This window comes from Parambassis ranga, chromosome 13 (assembly GCF_900634625.1).
Source record: "Parambassis ranga chromosome 13, fParRan2.1, whole genome shotgun sequence".
NCBI classification, from domain to species: domain Eukaryota; kingdom Metazoa; phylum Chordata; class Actinopteri; family Ambassidae; genus Parambassis; species Parambassis ranga.
In genome coordinates, this window is record NC_041033.1 from 8,473,229 (window position 1) to 8,491,383 (window position 18,155).

Sequence of the window (18,155 nt, forward strand, 5' to 3'; positions counted from 1 at the left end):
AAAAAAAAAATCAATAGTAATGTTCTATTACCACGCAAAAGCTGCTGTCAGACACATGAGCTGAGTTAAAAGACTCTTCTCTAATGAAGCTGCATTAACACGCTCTAAAATGAGAATATTGGAGTATCCATAATAAGCCCATGGTATGCTGTCATGGCTACCTTCAGCTCAGGTTTATGTTAGACAACTTGAACTGCTGAATTATAGCAGTAAGTGGTCATTGTGATTATAAAAAGACAATCTGAACCACCAACCTGTAAGTGAAGATATAGATATTGTACGTGTGTCTGTGTACCTGTACTTACTTGTCTACAAAACCAATCTATACTATAGATTGACACTCTAGTAGAGGAGTATTGCATGAGTTGGGACCTGGAGATGGATGTCTCCAAGCACTGCAATGGAACAAGCTGGCCATTGACTAAATGAAGCATTATATTGTCATGTCTTTTCGTCCAGTTTTTTCTGGTTATTCAGCTGATGGAGCCAATCAGTCAGTTAGTCCATCAGCAAGAGGTGGCTCCTCCAGAGCTGCAGCTGAGCCATTGGTCTCTCCTCTGTCACCGCCTGAATCTCTCTCCTGCTCCTCATCCTGACTTAGCGGATCCTGTTTTGATGGGCGATTTAGGGTGTCAAAAGTGTGCGTTTTGGGCTCAGGGCTGAGAAGTGAAAGCTGTGGTAATAGTGGCCCATCTCGAAGCTTAGCTGCTAGTTCCTTGGCGCTGCATGCGGGGGTGTTGGTCTCATAGACATCATGGAAATTGTTGTAGTCTACCTCATAGAAGCCCTTCTCCAGAGATAGGACTGGTGTGAAGCGATATCCCCATAGCACCTCTGTGTCCAGGTAGGAGCTTCGTGCCTGACATGTCATCCCTGTACAGAGAGGTGTTTGAGTTCACAGGCACACAAGCATACACACAACATCAACAAGTAGCAAGGCATGAAAAGAGACAAGCACATATGACACACAACAGATGGACAGATAAACACACACGCATATGGAAAAAGGTGCAGAAGGAAAAAGGGACAGCGTCAGTCAGTTATTCATAAATAGACAGGCAGTACACACAGATAGGTCCAAGACCTGCACACTCTAATCCTCCTTACTGTTTGTCATAAGTCATAATAGTGGAAACTCCATTGATCTGAAAAGTATATTTTTAGAAAGTACGAACTCTTTGGGTGTTGAAATACATAGCAGACTTGCACACAAGTGTCAATATTTATTTTTTCAGATGTGTTTTTGCCAGTAAGAGTAAGTAAAAATAGCACATTTTTCAGCCTGGTGTTGCAACTTCACTTGCTTTGAATGTAGAAGTCCACAGAGATTTGGCAGCAGCATTGGTTTTTACTTATGAACTACAGCAATAGAACCAGATATAAATCTCAACACTACACACAATCGTCAAGTCACATTTGCAGACTTCACAACAGTGGTGGGTTTGATTAGGAATGGTGACAAGTCTGACTCTGCATACAGGGAACAACAACCTCACTCTCAACATCAAAAAGACAAAAGAATTCATCAACTTCTGGAAAAAGCAGGACCCACATACATCACTGTACATCAACAGGGAGGAGGTGGAGAGACCTCTCATGGACCAACAACACCAACATGCTGGTAAAGTAGGCGCAGCAGATGCGAACACTCAGGAAGGTGAACCTATCCGTCCTGTCCTACTACTGCAGCACCATTGAGAGTGTCAAACTCGCAGCTCCCAGCCCTGGTTGACATCTTCAACTTCTGCTGCCTGAAGAAAACTCATAACATCCTCAAGGACTCCTCCCACCCTGCACACCATCTTTTGCCCACTGGTAAACACTACAGGTCCATCAGAACACACACAACCCCTTTTTAGGAACAGTTTCTACCCCAAAGCCATAACCATACTGAACCACCCTAACCCTAACGGCCCTAAATAAACTGCTGCTACTACTGTAAATTGCTATGTACATGTTGGCACCGTGTGTTTGTATGTGGGAATGGACATGAGTGTTTTATATCTGTGTTTTTCTCGCACAAACGTTTTAACAGTTTTTTAACAGTTTTCACCAACCAGTGAATTAATAGTTATGCATCTTCTGTAGCCAGCTGCATAGCACCAGATCCTAATCAAAAGTCTCACATTGATTGCTTAGCTTCCGCCACTACATGTTTCCGGATTTTGATTTTTGCTATCTTGTTTTGTGAGCTCAAAAATCTGACAAGAATTCAGCCCCTTCGCAAGGTAACGTGTCTAAGGTACAGTGAAAATAAGAGATGTCCTCATTATCAGTTATCAAAATAGCTGCTATCTTCTCTCTTGGAGATTCAAAAGCATTAGCAGAAATAATGTAAAACGAGTATACATTTCAGTAGTTCTTATGCATAAATATGACTGTCTTCATAGTTACGTAGACTTTCTGTAGATGCCTTACACATTCAGCTAATGATTCCATAATTACTCCAGTTACAAATAACACTATCATTATTTAATAGATGTAGATGCCAAATGCTAATCCTTCAGTGAAGGGAGGGGCACATTTTCTTCAGCTATCCCTTTGGATCTGACTGGCCTAGTTTCCACATTTAACTCATGAAATGTTTGTTATTTCTGTGACTAGATCATCAAAGACAATATAATGTCGTTCACTTCCTAATTAGAAGGGGGTACTGTAGTGTCTGCTGAGGTTGCTGGCATATTGTTTGATGTGCTGGGTTTTAAATTTGTGGTTTAGCACTCCAAATACATGAAACTGCTTTGTAAAGCTTTAGTATCTTGTCTTCTTAGTATTGAAAAAAGGCTGCAACCAGTTTTTATCATTTTTATTACTTATTTTTACGGCTCAGTTGTTTCTTTTGATTTAATATTCGTAGATGTCCTGCGACAGGCAGAAGCATAATGGGCATTACTGCAGTTTTTTTGCTGATGCAATGGTGTAGTCATGATAGCTTAAATTGTGAGTAAAATTCCTGTGAGCTGTTCCTTAAGGATACGGATCCAAACAAAGGGCTTCTTTTTACACTCCAAGTTTTTGAGTTATTAAAGATCTATATTTGAAGACGCACTTTACATTTGTAACTAAGTACTATTGTATGGTAATGTGGCCCTTTTCTTGCAGTTGGAAGTGTTTGGATCCAGAGCAGTTAATTGGCTGTTCCCTTTTGCATTTTTGTGAAAAATACCTGTTCCAATGTCTTTTTAGACTTTTGGGATTGAAAATGTGCTGCAGGCTGCTGCAGGCTGCTGTAGGAGCCACTTGTTCTATGAAGTGTTCATATACCTCAAGACTCGACTGTTGACATAAGAGCAGCTGCTATTGTTATAAATAAATGCTACAGAATTCAGATAATTTTTACGACAACCATATGTGTGAATGCTAGACCAGGTTTTCATTATTATTGCTGGCATACGCACAGCATAGCATGAAATGGCAAGCAAGGAGGCATGTCTTAGAAGAGACAATGTGAATTTGGTTGCTTCTTGAAATACAAAAGAGAGGTAGCAGGGGATTTCCACAGCATGTAAGTCACACGCAGCTTAGCATCACCTCAACAATCAGAGCAGCATTTACTGAAATGTAGCAAACAAGATGAAATGTGTAGCAGCACAATCTGTGAATGTAAATGAACAGTCACAACTCTGTATCCAACATGCCTTCCATGCAACATATTATTAATACATGTTTATAATGTCATGGCTATTTTTCCACTTATGTCTATGAGTTTTAGGGTTGTGGCACTGTGCATGCTGGGGTTATCATTGATGATGACGTGTTTTAGCTGCTGACACTGTTGCCTTTATTTTAAACCACACCCAGCATCCACCTGTATACCCTGACTCTAAATCCTTGCACGGCAAAGGTTATGTTGCCGTTCTCCAGTTGCTGCTGTGCTGAATAGGACAGGCAGTGACGAGGTTGGAGCCAGAGGTTAACAGAACATAAGTAGGCCTACATTCATGTAAGATTTTGGAGCTGGATGACTAAATTGCTGTTTAATTAAACCAATGCACTCTCATGGTTTTATTAGGAAACCAGATCTGTAATGTATTGTTGTACATTACAGATTAGGTTTATGTAAAATATGAAAGACTAAAACAAGATATAAGAGCTGTTGTAGTTTGCCCTTGACTGTTGTGTGGATGTTTTCTCCTTAAGGGCTACCCTGTCCATGATCAAGTCCTATGCTAACTCGGGTTTTACACTGCCATACAACCTGGTAACTCAAATTCATTCATTGCTACCCAAAACAAAAATGCTGAGGACAAGAAATTAAACAATGGACATCTTAGTGTAGCTTGCATGCAAATATTTTATAACAGAGCTTCTATGCTAACTGAAATGGTTCAAGGTGATGATTATATAATAGCTTTTATATAATGCTACTAGTAACTACTTCTAAAACTTACTTTTGGGCCCTGCTACAGTTTCAGTTTGTTTCAGATGATTTTCCTGGAAATTTCAAAACAAAAGAACAACACTGCTGGCACTTGCTGTGTTTACACAATAACAATACTAATGCATGAAGATTTGGGGATTCTGAGAAATGACATAAAACAGGCCTTATTTTATATATAAATAATTTACTGTAAAGGAAACACTTCAATAATGAAAATACGGTTTGTTGTCAGCAACATCTATACATTAGAGGCCCACGGGCAAAGCTGACGATGTACCAGAAATATTTGTTTAGAGTAAAGGGTTGGCTTGCTGATGTTATAAAAAAGTTCTTTTTGTTGCTGGTTCGTAAATCTGGTCTAAAATTGTTTCAACTTTCAACTTGTTTAAAGGTTGACACGTTCAAAACTTCAGTGTATTAAAACTAAACATTATATTAAACTGCAATTTATTGTGTTGCAACATTTAATTGGCCAACTGCTTTACATTCATTAACTGTAAGATAATAACTGAGTGTGCTTTATGTTGCTTCTGTTTTACTACATGCATCTTCATTAGTGCAATTACACTGTATCACCAAGTAGAAGGGCAATGTGTGCTTTAATAAGTCATCTGCTTGTTTTACTTTTTTTTTAATCATGTTTTTGGGGTTTGTTTGTTTTTTTGTGCACAGAAACACATATAAGGTTGTAAAAAAATCCACATCTGGAGGTAGGAAAGGTTTTGGATGGTTCCATCCCACAGTGGTCTTTGACTCTAGAGTTCTGGGGTTGTGACCACCCTATGGCACTGTGCTTTATGACTGTTGCAACCTGTGTTTTTTTGGTTTAGGTAATTAAAATACAACTGGTTATGGTTAGGTGTTTAGCACAGTTAAAGGTTGTTTTCCTGGCAGTCACGGAGTCATTCTGCAATAACTAAAATATGTTGATATTTCACTGGAAACAGGTACTGCAGGCGGTATTGTCACTGAATGACACGATTTTATTATTTTGTAAAGCAAAAACATGGACTGTGGGGTTGTTCCACTTCTCCTGGACATTTGTAAAAAGTGGCATTCTTTTTAAGTGATGGTTAAATCTGATGATACACAGTTGTCAAAATGGTTAGAATGCTGAGTTATATGTAATCCTCAGGCTTGACTGTCTGTGTAATAGGTCTAAAATTAGGGTCAACAGAGGACAGGAGAGGGACAAGGCCAGTGTACAGTCAGATTAGTTTGTTGCCTAGCGGTCAAGGACGATGACAGCATAACCCCTGTGAAATGCAGTGGTCTTTGCCTGGGAAGCAAAAGGTGATTTAATGCCTGAGTCAAGTATCCAGCAGCGTGAGCAGAAAGCATGATGACTGGTATTGCTTAGGAGGAAAAAAGGAGAGCTGAAATGAATTCAAGCCTAAACCTATACTGTGTGTCCAAAGCTGCTAGTCATCAGTGCCCCTCATAGTGATGCAAAGTACACTGATATCCAATAAAGTAAAATTAGGACGCATAATGAGTTGTATTTAAAATAAATTTAAAGTAAGTAGTCCTTAACAAAGGCCAATAAACAGTGCAGTTTATGCAATGCCTGATTCAGCCAGTAACATGTAGAAAATGAATTAGAACAGCAAAGTAACAGCTCACTCTGCACCTTTATCATGCAAGTTTCTGTGTTCATGATGTAATTATCATAATAAAGGAACTGATTTTTTTTTTAAAAAACAAACTCATAATCTCATTTTGAACGATCTAGTTGCTATTTTCTCTCACAGGCCTGGCTGTAGCCTTAAGCACGCAGCTTTCTGGAACTTTACTGAAACACCTGGCAAGTTCTGTCTCCTTTATGTAACTAGCCTAGTGCACTTTTTAGATGCCGCTCGGCCTTCAACCAAAACACAGACCAGTGGTGTGGGTAGCTACACTTCACTCATTTGGAAATAAACAATATAAAGACATAACCTTGAAGTAGCAACAGTAGAAATGCGGGCTGCAGTGAGTACAGACAGACACTTGCAAGGCCATTTGTAGCTTTAAGTCATCTGGCACAGTTGAAGCAATGTTTTCTCAGACATGCCTTGATTAACATGAAATTCCAGTGTATCTTTAATGAAAGGAGCAACTTCATCAAAAACATTTGCCAGATGTTATGAAACCATTACTGTAAATATCCTCATTAAAAGCTGTAATGCTGAACTGAAATGCATTAATATCATTAATGCCTTGGTAAGTCAATCAGTCCCCCTGACTTTTCATTCATTACATTTCTAATCTGCAGCACTCGTAAATTCCTTTTATGCAGTTTATCTTTCCATGCAAGCATCGTCTGCTTTTCCATTCGCTATCAACTTCTCCCACCCAGCTCACTTCCTGCATTCTCATTCTCTTTTCCTATTCATTTATCTGCCCTCCATTGGTCTCCCCTCCTCCACACACACACACACACACACGCACACACACACCATACCTGTGGCTTCCACCATCCCCTCAAGGATAACCACGATCTCGAACTCCTCCTTTTCCATTTGTGCCAGCGACATCTCCCAGAATGGGCTTTTTTCGTTAATCTCATGAGAGATGATGAGTGGCGACACCAAGAAGAGTCGGTCATCTCCTGTGTCAAAGCCGATGTTGATGTCAGTCTGGTTGAGTGGGATGAACTCCCCCTCCTTGGTTTGCTGTGAGCGGATCAACTTCGCTCTGATTGATGCCTCCACAATGTGAGAGTTCCTCAGGTCACCCACCCGAAACATCAGGCACATCTTATTATCTCGCACTGCTATAACAGCCTTGTGAGAGAACATGAGGGTCTCGGCACGGTTCTTTGGCTGTGAGATCTTGACAAACATGCAACCCACCATCATGGCGTTAACAATGGAGCCCAAGATGGCCTGCACCAAAAGCAGTATAATACCTTCAGGGCATTTTTCTGTGATTACACGATAACCATACCCAATGGTGGTCTCCGTTTCAATTGAGAACAGGAAAGCTGAGACAAAACTGTTGAGGTTCTCCACACAGGGGGTCCAGCCCTCCTCGTCAGCATGCAGCAGATCCCCACGGATGAGTGCGATCAGCCACCACAGAAACCCAAAGAAAAGCCAGTTGACCACATAGACCAATGTGAAAATGAAGAAACTAAGACGCCAGCGTAGGTCCACCAGTGTAGTGAACAAGTCACTGAGGTAACGGTAGGTCTCTTGGACATTTCCGTGATGAACGTTACACTTGCCGTCCTTCTGCACATACCGCTGACGTGGCTTCTTTGCTGGGTCAGAAATCAAGTGGGTTCGCTCTGTCGAGATCTGAGCCTCCCTCAAGTGTTTGGGAAGCTTCTTCACCTACATTAAAAAAGGAAGAGAGAGTGGCAAAGTAAGCGAAAAACGGAGGAAGAAGGCAAGTAAAAAAACATAAGCAATTTAATTTTTTTTCTTTGTTATTACTACAGCTGCACAGGCTTTATGCTGGAAGACAGGTGTTAACCTTTTTATTGAGGAGTTTTTCTTTCACTGCACTGCTCCTGTGCTGGTGGGGAGGCAAATCAAATTAAGAGTGGTTATAAAGTCACTTCGCTGTGCTGCTTGACAATGACATTGTGGGTGTCTGTATACATACAGGGCAAAAAAAGAAACTGAGACAAGGCTCAACAAGAACACAAGGACACTCCGGCCTTAGTCCATGTTGGCATAGCTCCAATGAGGCGATCTCACTCTACAGCTGTGCCCTGCCTGTCTCCCTGTCCAGTGTTACCTCCTCCTGCACGCTATGGGACATGGTCAGGCCCGGAAAGGAACACATCCTCCATCCTTTCTCACCAAACCCTTATAGCATCCTTAAAAAAGCGTGCTATATGTCTTGGGAGACCCTCAGCACTTATCTATAAAGCAGCTGTCTTGCACATACACGCAGCATTTTAATATTGCATGTGTTGGCACATTTAGGGTCATGGAAAACAATGAATTACTCACAGTCTCAAAAACTATAGAAGCTGCAAAGACTTTGTACAATGTCTTGGTCTCTTCTTGAACTGACATACAGCCATAAAGACAAACATACATGAGAACAAAGTTACAAGGCACCTTTCACACAGCCCAAGGACACTTTAGCAACACACTGACACCTTTCAATCTCACTTGATAATTGAAATGCATTGTGTGAAGGTGAGAAAACATCCCTTGTGCCCTTGAAGTCTCTAGCTGCTAATCGGACACCTCTGATCATTTTTTCTGCAGTTGTGCCCACATTTTCAGGACAGTTACATTGTACTGTGCTGCTCCTCCACTCTTTCACAAAAGCAACCACATTCAGTGATCAGCTAAGAGAAGAACATAGTCAAAGGCACCACAGTGTCTGCACAGTCTGCAAGTAGTCCTTGCACTTTAAAGCCCACCTTGCAGGTTTATTAAAAATACAGTAGTTTCATTGAGATGTCAGTTCTAACTGCTGCCTTGTCTTTGATCAGGTCTGCATATACAGTATCGATTTTTCCAAAATTGATTTGAAGTGATCCTTGTTTAAGGAACGTTTTGACAAAGAAGAACTGAAAGACGATGCTTATTGACCTGCATTGCAATTAGTGGCTCCATGACAATGCATTCACTAAATGTCATTGGGCTTCCTTATTACAGGCCATGCTGAGGGATGCTGATTCACTCTGTCTACAACCTTCTACAGTCAAACTTCCAAACTTTGTTACTGTAGAGAACAGCATGCGTGATTCTTTGAATGGTTAGTAATTACTACTTTGTTGACTTCAAATGAACGATACACCTATTTATTTCCAAACTTTGGGTCAGACTAATTGAGTGATAGATGAACTGTCACAAGCAGCGTGGACCAATCTTTGGCCTTTGTAGTCAATACAGTCCCTGGGGGATGTTAGTCTATAAACAAATTCATTAGCTGTCTCTGCGTTGCAGTGGTAAGTGGTGGGGGTTTTCTTTCATTGAGCCTTTCTGGTCAGGCTTGAGTAGGCTGTATAAGTTCCAATCAGCGAGGGAATCAGGACAGATAACAACCACAACTCCACAATTCGTTATTGGAAGCAGGGAGGCATCTTACCCTTATCATCTCGGCTGCCAAGTAAGCTTAATTTGAAGTACTGAAATAGCTCTGGTTACACCTTGTAAAACTTCGATTTATAGCCAGTCTGTTATGCTCATGGAAGACACAAAATGTATACCAGTGCTATTTCTATGTGTCTTTAAGCAACCTTTCCCTGTCTGACAATTAAAGCCGTCAGTCTGGTTGGTATCTCTGTTTCTGCTAATCTTTCCCATTCACACATCACACACTATAACACTTTCTTCTTTTTCTTTCTGCTAAAATATATTGTTTTAGTACAATTTACAGCTTACCTGTGCAGGTGTTACTCCTATCTCCATGTTGTGGTCCATTAGGATGCGAGAATCTCCTGCCATCCTCAGCTGAAGCTCACCTGTACGACATAAAAAAATCCACTGGTGAATCAAAGTTAAAGGTACTGTTATATGTTTAATATATGTATTCATGTCAAATTAATTGAACATGCTAGCCAGCTAGATCTAACCAAATCCATGTATATATATATATATATATATATATATATATATATATATATATATATATATATATATATATATATATATATATATATATATATATATATAATACCTTGCATACACAGGAACACCGATGCCTATGTGGCATAGAAATTGAAGTTGGACTAAACCAAACAAACCCTGGAAAGACCCTGGACAGAATCCATTGTGGAAAACCTGAACAACCACATTTCTAGAGAAAGCTACTGATAACTTTAAAGCATTGGGCTTTGGAATGCACTGCACGAGCTTCCACTATTGTGTTGCAGTATAATCTTCAAAGCTACAGTTACCTCGGCACGTAATCCAGTGGACCTTTCCACCATTCAGACCACAGCTGTCTAAACTCATCTTCAACATTACTTTCGGTCTTCACTACCAGTACTATCCCAAGGTACAGTGTAGCCCCCCCATGCACTTTATTTTCTACCTGTCATTTAAATTGCTTCAGTTTGTCAATATGTCAATATTTGCCAGCTGTTTTAATCAGAAGTCACAGAAACCCACAAAGGCAGTTTACACCACAGGGTTTAAAAGGTCACATGTTTTTTTTGTAAGATTTTGTCTCAGTAAAGATTTTGTCAGGCGATCAGGAAATAACCACTATTGCTTTGGTCTGAGAGTCCTGTTGTGTAGTTAAAGGATAGTCCTTTTTTATTCATCATGGAATCTGCGGTGTTGTGACCAATAATTTTTCTCCCGCACCACTGTTGACATTTATCTAAATTATTATGAATTGTACATATTGCTGTGACATTTGGCTACATAATGATGATGATTAATAAAAACATTGATCCTAGCTTGTCATTTAGGACCATCAAGATCTGAAAGCTATTATGCTAAGAGGATTCTGCACCTGCCAACATTCATATGTTAGCATTGTCTTTGTGTATTTAGCTTTGCATGTTATTGCTCTATTGTGTGCACAAAACTAAATGCTACTCTAGAACAAAATCCTTATACACTGCCTGCTTGTTGCAAGCATGCATATTTTCATGTGGTTATGTTTTGGTGTATACAGCACCAGGTGAAGTTAGAAAATATCTGAGTCATCTCTCATCTCAGGATGTGAGTTTTGTTGCCTAAACGTAACCGTGCATGGGGCTGAGGATGTGAACTTGCATAGGGCACAAAAAGTAGCAGTTCCAAGAATTCTGCTTCCTCTCATCAACTCTCAGAGTATCATCAGCATCAGCATGTGTATGAATAGCTTACACTCATAGTAAAGTGAATGTTAACACATTTTAATATGAGTGCAGTATCACAGTGCTAAGCAAGACCTAAGCAAGGGATTAGAAACACCACAGGGGACATGACCCAGTGTCCACTGTTGGCTAATTTGCCTGCACGATGAAGCAGGCTCAGCTGCAGCATTTTAAATTATGTCAATTTCCCAAAGAGCAGCACTTCATGCCAGCCTTGCCAGTTGTTCCGAATACATGTGCCCACATGCAGACACAGATATAGATACACAACTCTGTACATACACACTACTCAAACACTACTCCACTGTTGCCACATCATCCTTAACATCCAAGGCCAGTCCGCTTCAACTTTACATTTAATCCTATAATTTTATAAAAAAATTGCACACCTATCATCTTTTTGTGTGTGTGTGTGCCCACAGTACATGATGTGCTGACAGTCTGCACTACAGTGTGATGTGATTTAGAAGAGTCGATTTCTACTACAGAGTTAGCTGAAAAATGTATTTTTAAGCATCTGTTACGTGAAGTCCAAAGTGACAGGAGAAGTAGAAAGGGAATGCTTTCAATGCCTCCTGAATGATGTGGGATTTAATAACAGCCACTGCTTTAGTTATAGAAGAGCATGGGGTGTGAGTGTATGTCTGTGTGGGGAACTCAGATAAAGCCCTAATTTTAGCAGCAATCTTACAACACCTTTGGAGCTCCACAAAAGGCAATTATGTTATAGAGCCCTTGGGTGCCATTTGGAAATCGACTACTTTTAATTTACTAAAACAACAAAGGGATACACACAGGGCCTTGTGCCGTAACTAACAAAGCAGAAGAGTGTGGTTAAATTACCCTTGGTGCCTGTTCCTGACCTTGACAACATCTGACATTTCTTTGTCATCTGTCTTTGTTGTTATTCTATTTGATCACTGACAAGTGAGGACAGGGAATACAAAAGCGAGCGTGGAGAAGTGAGAGGACCACGTCACAAATCAGATCCACACAGGAATGTAGTGTTGACATTGACGCTCCAAAGCAAAGGGCAGAGTGACGTGACAGGCATCTGAGCAGGAGGAAGACAGACAGACAGCAGAGATGTGGGACACACATCTTAAAAAAACAAAAACAAAACAAAACTTCCAGAATATATAACATAGGTTGCAAGGTCTCACTTTCTGACTCATTTTATGTTCTCTCATGAATTAAACATGACTCCTCAGAGATTTGTGAACTCCAGACTTGTGTGTATTTTCAGCATAGCTGTAATTGCAGTGTCTATTCGCAGCAGCAGATTCAACAAGCCCAAATGAGAGGTGTTCGAACATGGATACCAGCTGGGGTGTTTTATCTTGGTGCTTTAAGAGGGTAACAAGCATTTATCTTGTTACCAGGAGAGTGACAGGATGCTTTGGCTGAATTGTGTTTGTGTCCTGATAACAAGAGCACTTATCTCTTGTGCTTAAATCCAGTGGGTACTAGTAAACGGGCAACTTGCTTCCTAAGGGATACTATAGTACATATATTTTTCTTGTTTGCTGACACAGCAAACTGTGGGCAATGATCTGTACAGCACACTGCAAAATGTCCCCTTTTTCCCTTCCTAACCAGTGGCAAGTGCTATAATTTTCCTCCTGGGGTGCTTTTGTATATACTGAATAGCCCTTGCTTTGTGATTTCATTTTCTACATTTTTAGAACTTGAAAGAAAGCTGTGTTGTCAGCTGTGTGTGTGCGTTTCTGAAAAGTAGAAGCTGCTTTGTAATTGAGCTGAGAGAGTTTTTTTTCACTACTAATCACCCCAATAAAGCCCCTGAAACAGATTAAGCAGAGCAAATTATAGTTTGAACTTGATCAACATAATTGTGAACCGTTACCTTCCAAGAATTACTTCTCTAATTTCCCTTTTTATGGAGGTAATCAATTCAGCTTTTCTAGTCTTTCGAAAAATACTCCTTCCATCTGAATTGTTTTCAACAATGTGCTTGTTTTGCCAAATGCTGAAGATGCTGCTTTCTGCTACTTTTTATAAATACAATTATCAGCAGTTTTCTGTAAATATAACTAAAATATATACATTTCTCCAACATCTACAGACTATGACTGACCTGACAGTAGTGCTTGTTTTCTTCTGACCCTGCCGCTGAGCATGACAGCTTACGAATGGCAGTAAGATGCTGCAAACTCAGCAGTATCTCATCGTTTACAATACAAATGTGACTATTAGTGGGCACTCATCCATAGATTTTGGGGTTAAGGCCTGCAGTTTTCTTTTTGCTCATCAAATCCTGTGCTGACACTGAAGATGTGGAAATAAATAGGCTGATAATGTTGCATGATGTTGCACCAGTTATTAGGTATTGAAACAGAAACTGCATTTACAGAATCACTGCATGCATCTATAGGAGAGTCACTCTAGCTTTTCTGCTGTGTCTGCGATCATAGAACTTTCTTTTTTTCCCTAGTTTTCTATCCTCCCTCTCCTCTCCCTTTTAAGTCATGGTTGCTGGGCCTGTCATGATTATGTCCCAGGCTGAAGACTGGCCAATAAAATAACACGGCTTCATTCCTATCTCTGCTCACTTATGACACTTTGGGGTCGGGTAGGTCAAATGACTAAAAACGTCCCCAGCTAGTTTGGCTCCGGGCCCAGCAAACACATACACACGAACATGCACACCCAGATCCATGCATGCACACACACATAAACGTACCACCCCCCCTACCATTTTCCCATCATGCCCGAGCTGAATGTATCCAGTTGTGTCCTTCTCATGAATGACCTTCGCTGGAGTGACACTGCACCACTGAGACGTTAGACTCGCTCTGGAGAAACAATTTCGCTAATGATATGTTCATATCTTTCTCGCTCTCTCTCATACATCCTTTTCATTGTGCCTCTCTCAGGCCCTGTTTTACACACAACCTAAGAATAGGATAGTACAGGAATATTAGAAAGTACAGGATATTTTGCACCTTTCAGGACCTTGTCCTGACTAGATGAGTAAGTGATAGTCATGATTTCACATGGCTGCTAAAGTGGGAGTGGATGGGATTAAAACCCAACACCTACTGATGCCAAATAACACCCTCTTCAAGCGTGCTGGCTGAGTGCAAGAGAGATGTGATGGCGAGAGAGGGACAGATGTGTGAGGTTTGGGTGGGTGGACATGCACCCCAACATCCTGTTTCTTCTTGTTAACTGTGTATAAATCTGATCCACTCACACAAATCCTCTGCATCAAACTTAGTCCTGCTATTCTGCATGTAGTTCATTAATCTTCTGCTTCAACTCCTCACTGCAGAGGACAGGGGGGGAGCAGGGGAAGGTGGGAGGATGGGAGACAATGTGAGGGGCGGGGCTGGAGAGCCAGGCAGTGCATGACAAACCATGGAGGAGCCAAAGGTCAAATGATCTTGATTGGAATTCCTGACATGCTTCACTGTGTCCCCGTGCTTGTCCCTTTGAGGATCCTGCTTCTCTATAGTCAGCACATACCAAGTCAGAAAGAAATGAGATTATGACCTGACAGTTGCCCGCTAAAAATCCTTAGACTATACTGAGTTTGGCAGAGCAGCTGAGTAATACACCCTCTGCTCAGCAGTGCCCTTCAGATAAGCATGAACCTCTGTCACCGGCAGCAGATGCCATTGTGTGAATGAGTCTAAATGCTGGTGTTGATGAAGAAGAACTATCAGCAATCTTGTGATCTAAAAAAAATGGCATCACTTTTTCATTAACTGTACAGCGTTGTACTTCCATTTGTGTTAAATCCCCTGGGTGACAGATGCTCGTGTTTACAGATGCGTAGGTAAAACCTGAAATGAAAAATGAAGTGGAAGTGTTTGCATCTGACATCTTAATGACTCTCCAGTGAATAACATTATACTCAATATAAAGTATGTGCCTGCGTGAGGAGCTAAATTGGCACATTTGCAGCGATGTTAATTAATATGTGTTGTCCTATTAACATAAATAAATAAATAATCAGGCGATTTCCATTAACTATTATGAATCATTGTGTACTGTGAAGTTAGTAGAGTGAATTACAATCATCGTCATTTGTTACACTGGCCTTTTAAAGTGATATCAACAATGACCAAAATCTGAAGTGTTTACATGCACTGTATGAATGCAATATGTTATGTATCACAATAACCCCTCTGTGATTTGAAGATTTTAAACTGGAGTGACCGGAACACTGGACCTGAACATCACATCACATATCTCGACATTGTAATGTTTTACAAATAGGAATAGTACAGGGGATCCTCTGTTATTATGTAAGTCCAAATAAAGGCTGGTTCAGGTTCAGTATTTTCCATCTCGAACCACCTGAAGTGAATATCCGCTGTTACGGACAAGCACACTGACTGGCAAAAAGAGTAAGGTGACCTACGGCAAGCATCCATTTTTATTTTTTGATATTTTCACCAAACTCTGCTGCCTGAAACGGCTAAGAGACAGGAAACAACATTTTCTGTCCTCATCTTTTATCTATGATGGAAGTGTGTAGGGGCACTTTAATGACCAGGGACAGAACAAAGAGATGATGCTTAAAGCAGTTGTTTCTCTCTCTTCCATACAAAAGGTGAAGGTTTGTTAGTGCTGCATGTAGGCAGGCTGCAGCGCTACACTACTCTATGTATCAAATTTATGTGTGACAGGGCTGTAGAGAAAATAGATGCATTGTGAAGTTACAGCTGAAGCATTGAGTGGGCCGCACTATAAATCTGGTACATAAGTATTGTAGGTGACACTTTAGAATACAGTGAACACAAAGCAATTTGCATTGGCTGTGGATTTATGAGGATAAACTGAGTGATTTTCTTGGGTGGAAGATGAGATCATGTACGAAATTTTATGCTGCTTATCTGTTGCTTGCAAATGCCATGAGACTGGATTGTACCACTTACATAAAAATTCCAATGGTACGATTGCACATCCTAGAGGAGGCTATATCAGTTGTGCTGCATATATAAATGATGTGCGTGTACATCTATCAAATTTAGTGTTTTTAGTGCAGTACTCTGACATGCACTCACATTTTCCAGAGCACTAAATACAAAAAAATATCTTCACGCCCAGCTACACTCTTGACACAAATGCACCGCTGCGGTATTAGAAAATGTGGATCTGCTTCAGCTTTTCCTTCATCCCCTGAGACGCACTGTCTTGACTAAATAAACAGATCCAATTAATTATTCACAGTGCCTTCTCCTTTGAGAGACTCCTTGAATTCTACTGAGCATTACATTTTGCCCTTTGCCCTCTTTTGTGCACTTGTTAGTGAGATCAGGGACACTGGATGATAACTGAGCAGGAGAAGAGTGAGATACACAGCTATGAGCTGAGGCTATAATGTTAGTGGTAATAATAAGGTGAAAGGGCTATCTACTAAAAGGCATTACATTGTAAATAAACAGGTTACGGTCATGGTAGATTATAACAGTGATATAAGTAGCTAATGTGGTAAGTAGGCAGGTTTTGTTGTAGAGCTGGACCTCATTCTGTTGGGCTGCTTCTGAGTGATATGTAATATGTAATTTTGCTTAATGGTTATAGTGGAGATGGCTCACGCTTCCTTGTGCCCAAGAGTCGACATTAATAAATGATGACTACATCCACATATTGCCTTAACACCATCTTAACATTCCCTGATGAGCTGGTACCAGGATGGACAGGAGAGTTGGGAAAACTGCTCGATTAGTGTGGCTGCTAAGCCTGCTGCATTGTCATCAAAGTTTTACAGCAACAACTGGAGATGCCTGTCCTGCAGTGTGCATTGAACTGGAGCCACGGTGGAGGAGGGAACAGTGGTGTATATCAGACGTTAAAGCAAGCAGCCCTAATCCTCAGGCCAGAGAGAGTGTTTCAAGGGAATCAATATAAATGATTTTCTCTCAATGTTTTTGGTGTAGTCTACAATATTCATGAGAACACTGGCAACAGCTATATTACTACCCTGAGTCTGTCGCTTTATCTCCTGCTTTTATTGAACATGTAAGAGCAAAAACATGCTGCGCTGTGTTGCAGTAGTACAGGACCAACTCTCCTCCTCCTCTATATACACTCATTCACATGCACTTACTATACAGTACCACAATGATGCACATTCACTTTAGATGTGCTCTTGCTGCTGCTGCGCTTGTAGAACTCCTGTGTCGCACTGAGAGTACAGCACGGAGTACGGGCACAAGCAGCAAGAGTGTTGACAGGCTTTTCTCTGCTTGCGTCAGAGAAATTCATTGCCTTTTTGATTACCCTGCCCCCGCTGTGAGAGCAAAGAGAGGCATGGGGATGATCTATGTATCTCTGCAGTGACATAAGATGAAGGAGGCAGGATGAGATGATAAAGGTTGTCGCTACTTTTCCTATCAACTTTCCCTTTCCTGCTTCCTCTTGCTCTTGAAGTTGCATTAGCTTCTCTTGTAATCTGTGATTGTGTCTCTGAATACCTGACTCATAGTTTTTTTGTGTCTCTTGTACACTTTTATTCAGCAAGCCACTCCATATGGCATCCCTGACTCTGCAATGAAAAGCGTAATGCAGTCACAGCATGCAATGCCATGCACAGTCAAATTGAGAGGAGGCAGCTTGGATGTGGTTCCACGGTTGTATCATGCATCAGCGGCTTTAAAAACCTCCCCTCTCTCCTCCTCTGCTTTTTTTCTCTGTCAGCAGCACACAAGGCTTACCTTCAGGTCTCTGCAGGAGTAGCTGGCAGGCTCCTTTCGAGGCATTTCACGTCTGCTCTTCTCCCCAGGACTGTGCACTCCTCTCCTGGCTTTGTTCAATCAACAGCAGCCTTCCTGCATCCCTCCTGCCACCCAGCTCCTTCTGCTCTTCACCGCTCTCTATCTACTCCCGTGTGAGAGGGGGGTCTGTCTGTGCATGTGTGTTAGGAAGAGAGAGGGAGAGGGAGAGAGAGAGAAAGCAGAGTGGATGCAACAAAGGATGTAAATATGCGCTCTTGAATGTTCCTGTATTCTCACTTCCACACTGAAATTGGACTTCTTGTCTCTC

General features: G+C 41.0%; 1 protein-coding gene across 1 annotated transcript; it reads right to left on the reverse strand.

Moving 5' to 3' along the window:
* Nucleotides 1–490: 490 nt before the first annotated feature.
* On the reverse strand, nucleotides 491–17,920 carry kcnj5 (potassium inwardly rectifying channel subfamily J member 5). Its single transcript, XM_028419170.1, has 4 exons — nucleotides 17,828–17,920; nucleotides 9,715–9,794; nucleotides 6,825–7,698; nucleotides 491–873 (listed from the first exon to the last, which is right to left on the reverse strand). Exons 2-4 carry the CDS (start codon nucleotides 9,775–9,777, stop codon nucleotides 491–493), a joined length of 1,320 nt encoding a protein of 439 aa, XP_028274971.1. The 5' UTR covers nucleotides 9,778–9,794; nucleotides 17,828–17,920.
* Between the last annotated feature and the right edge of the window lie 235 nt (nucleotides 17,921–18,155).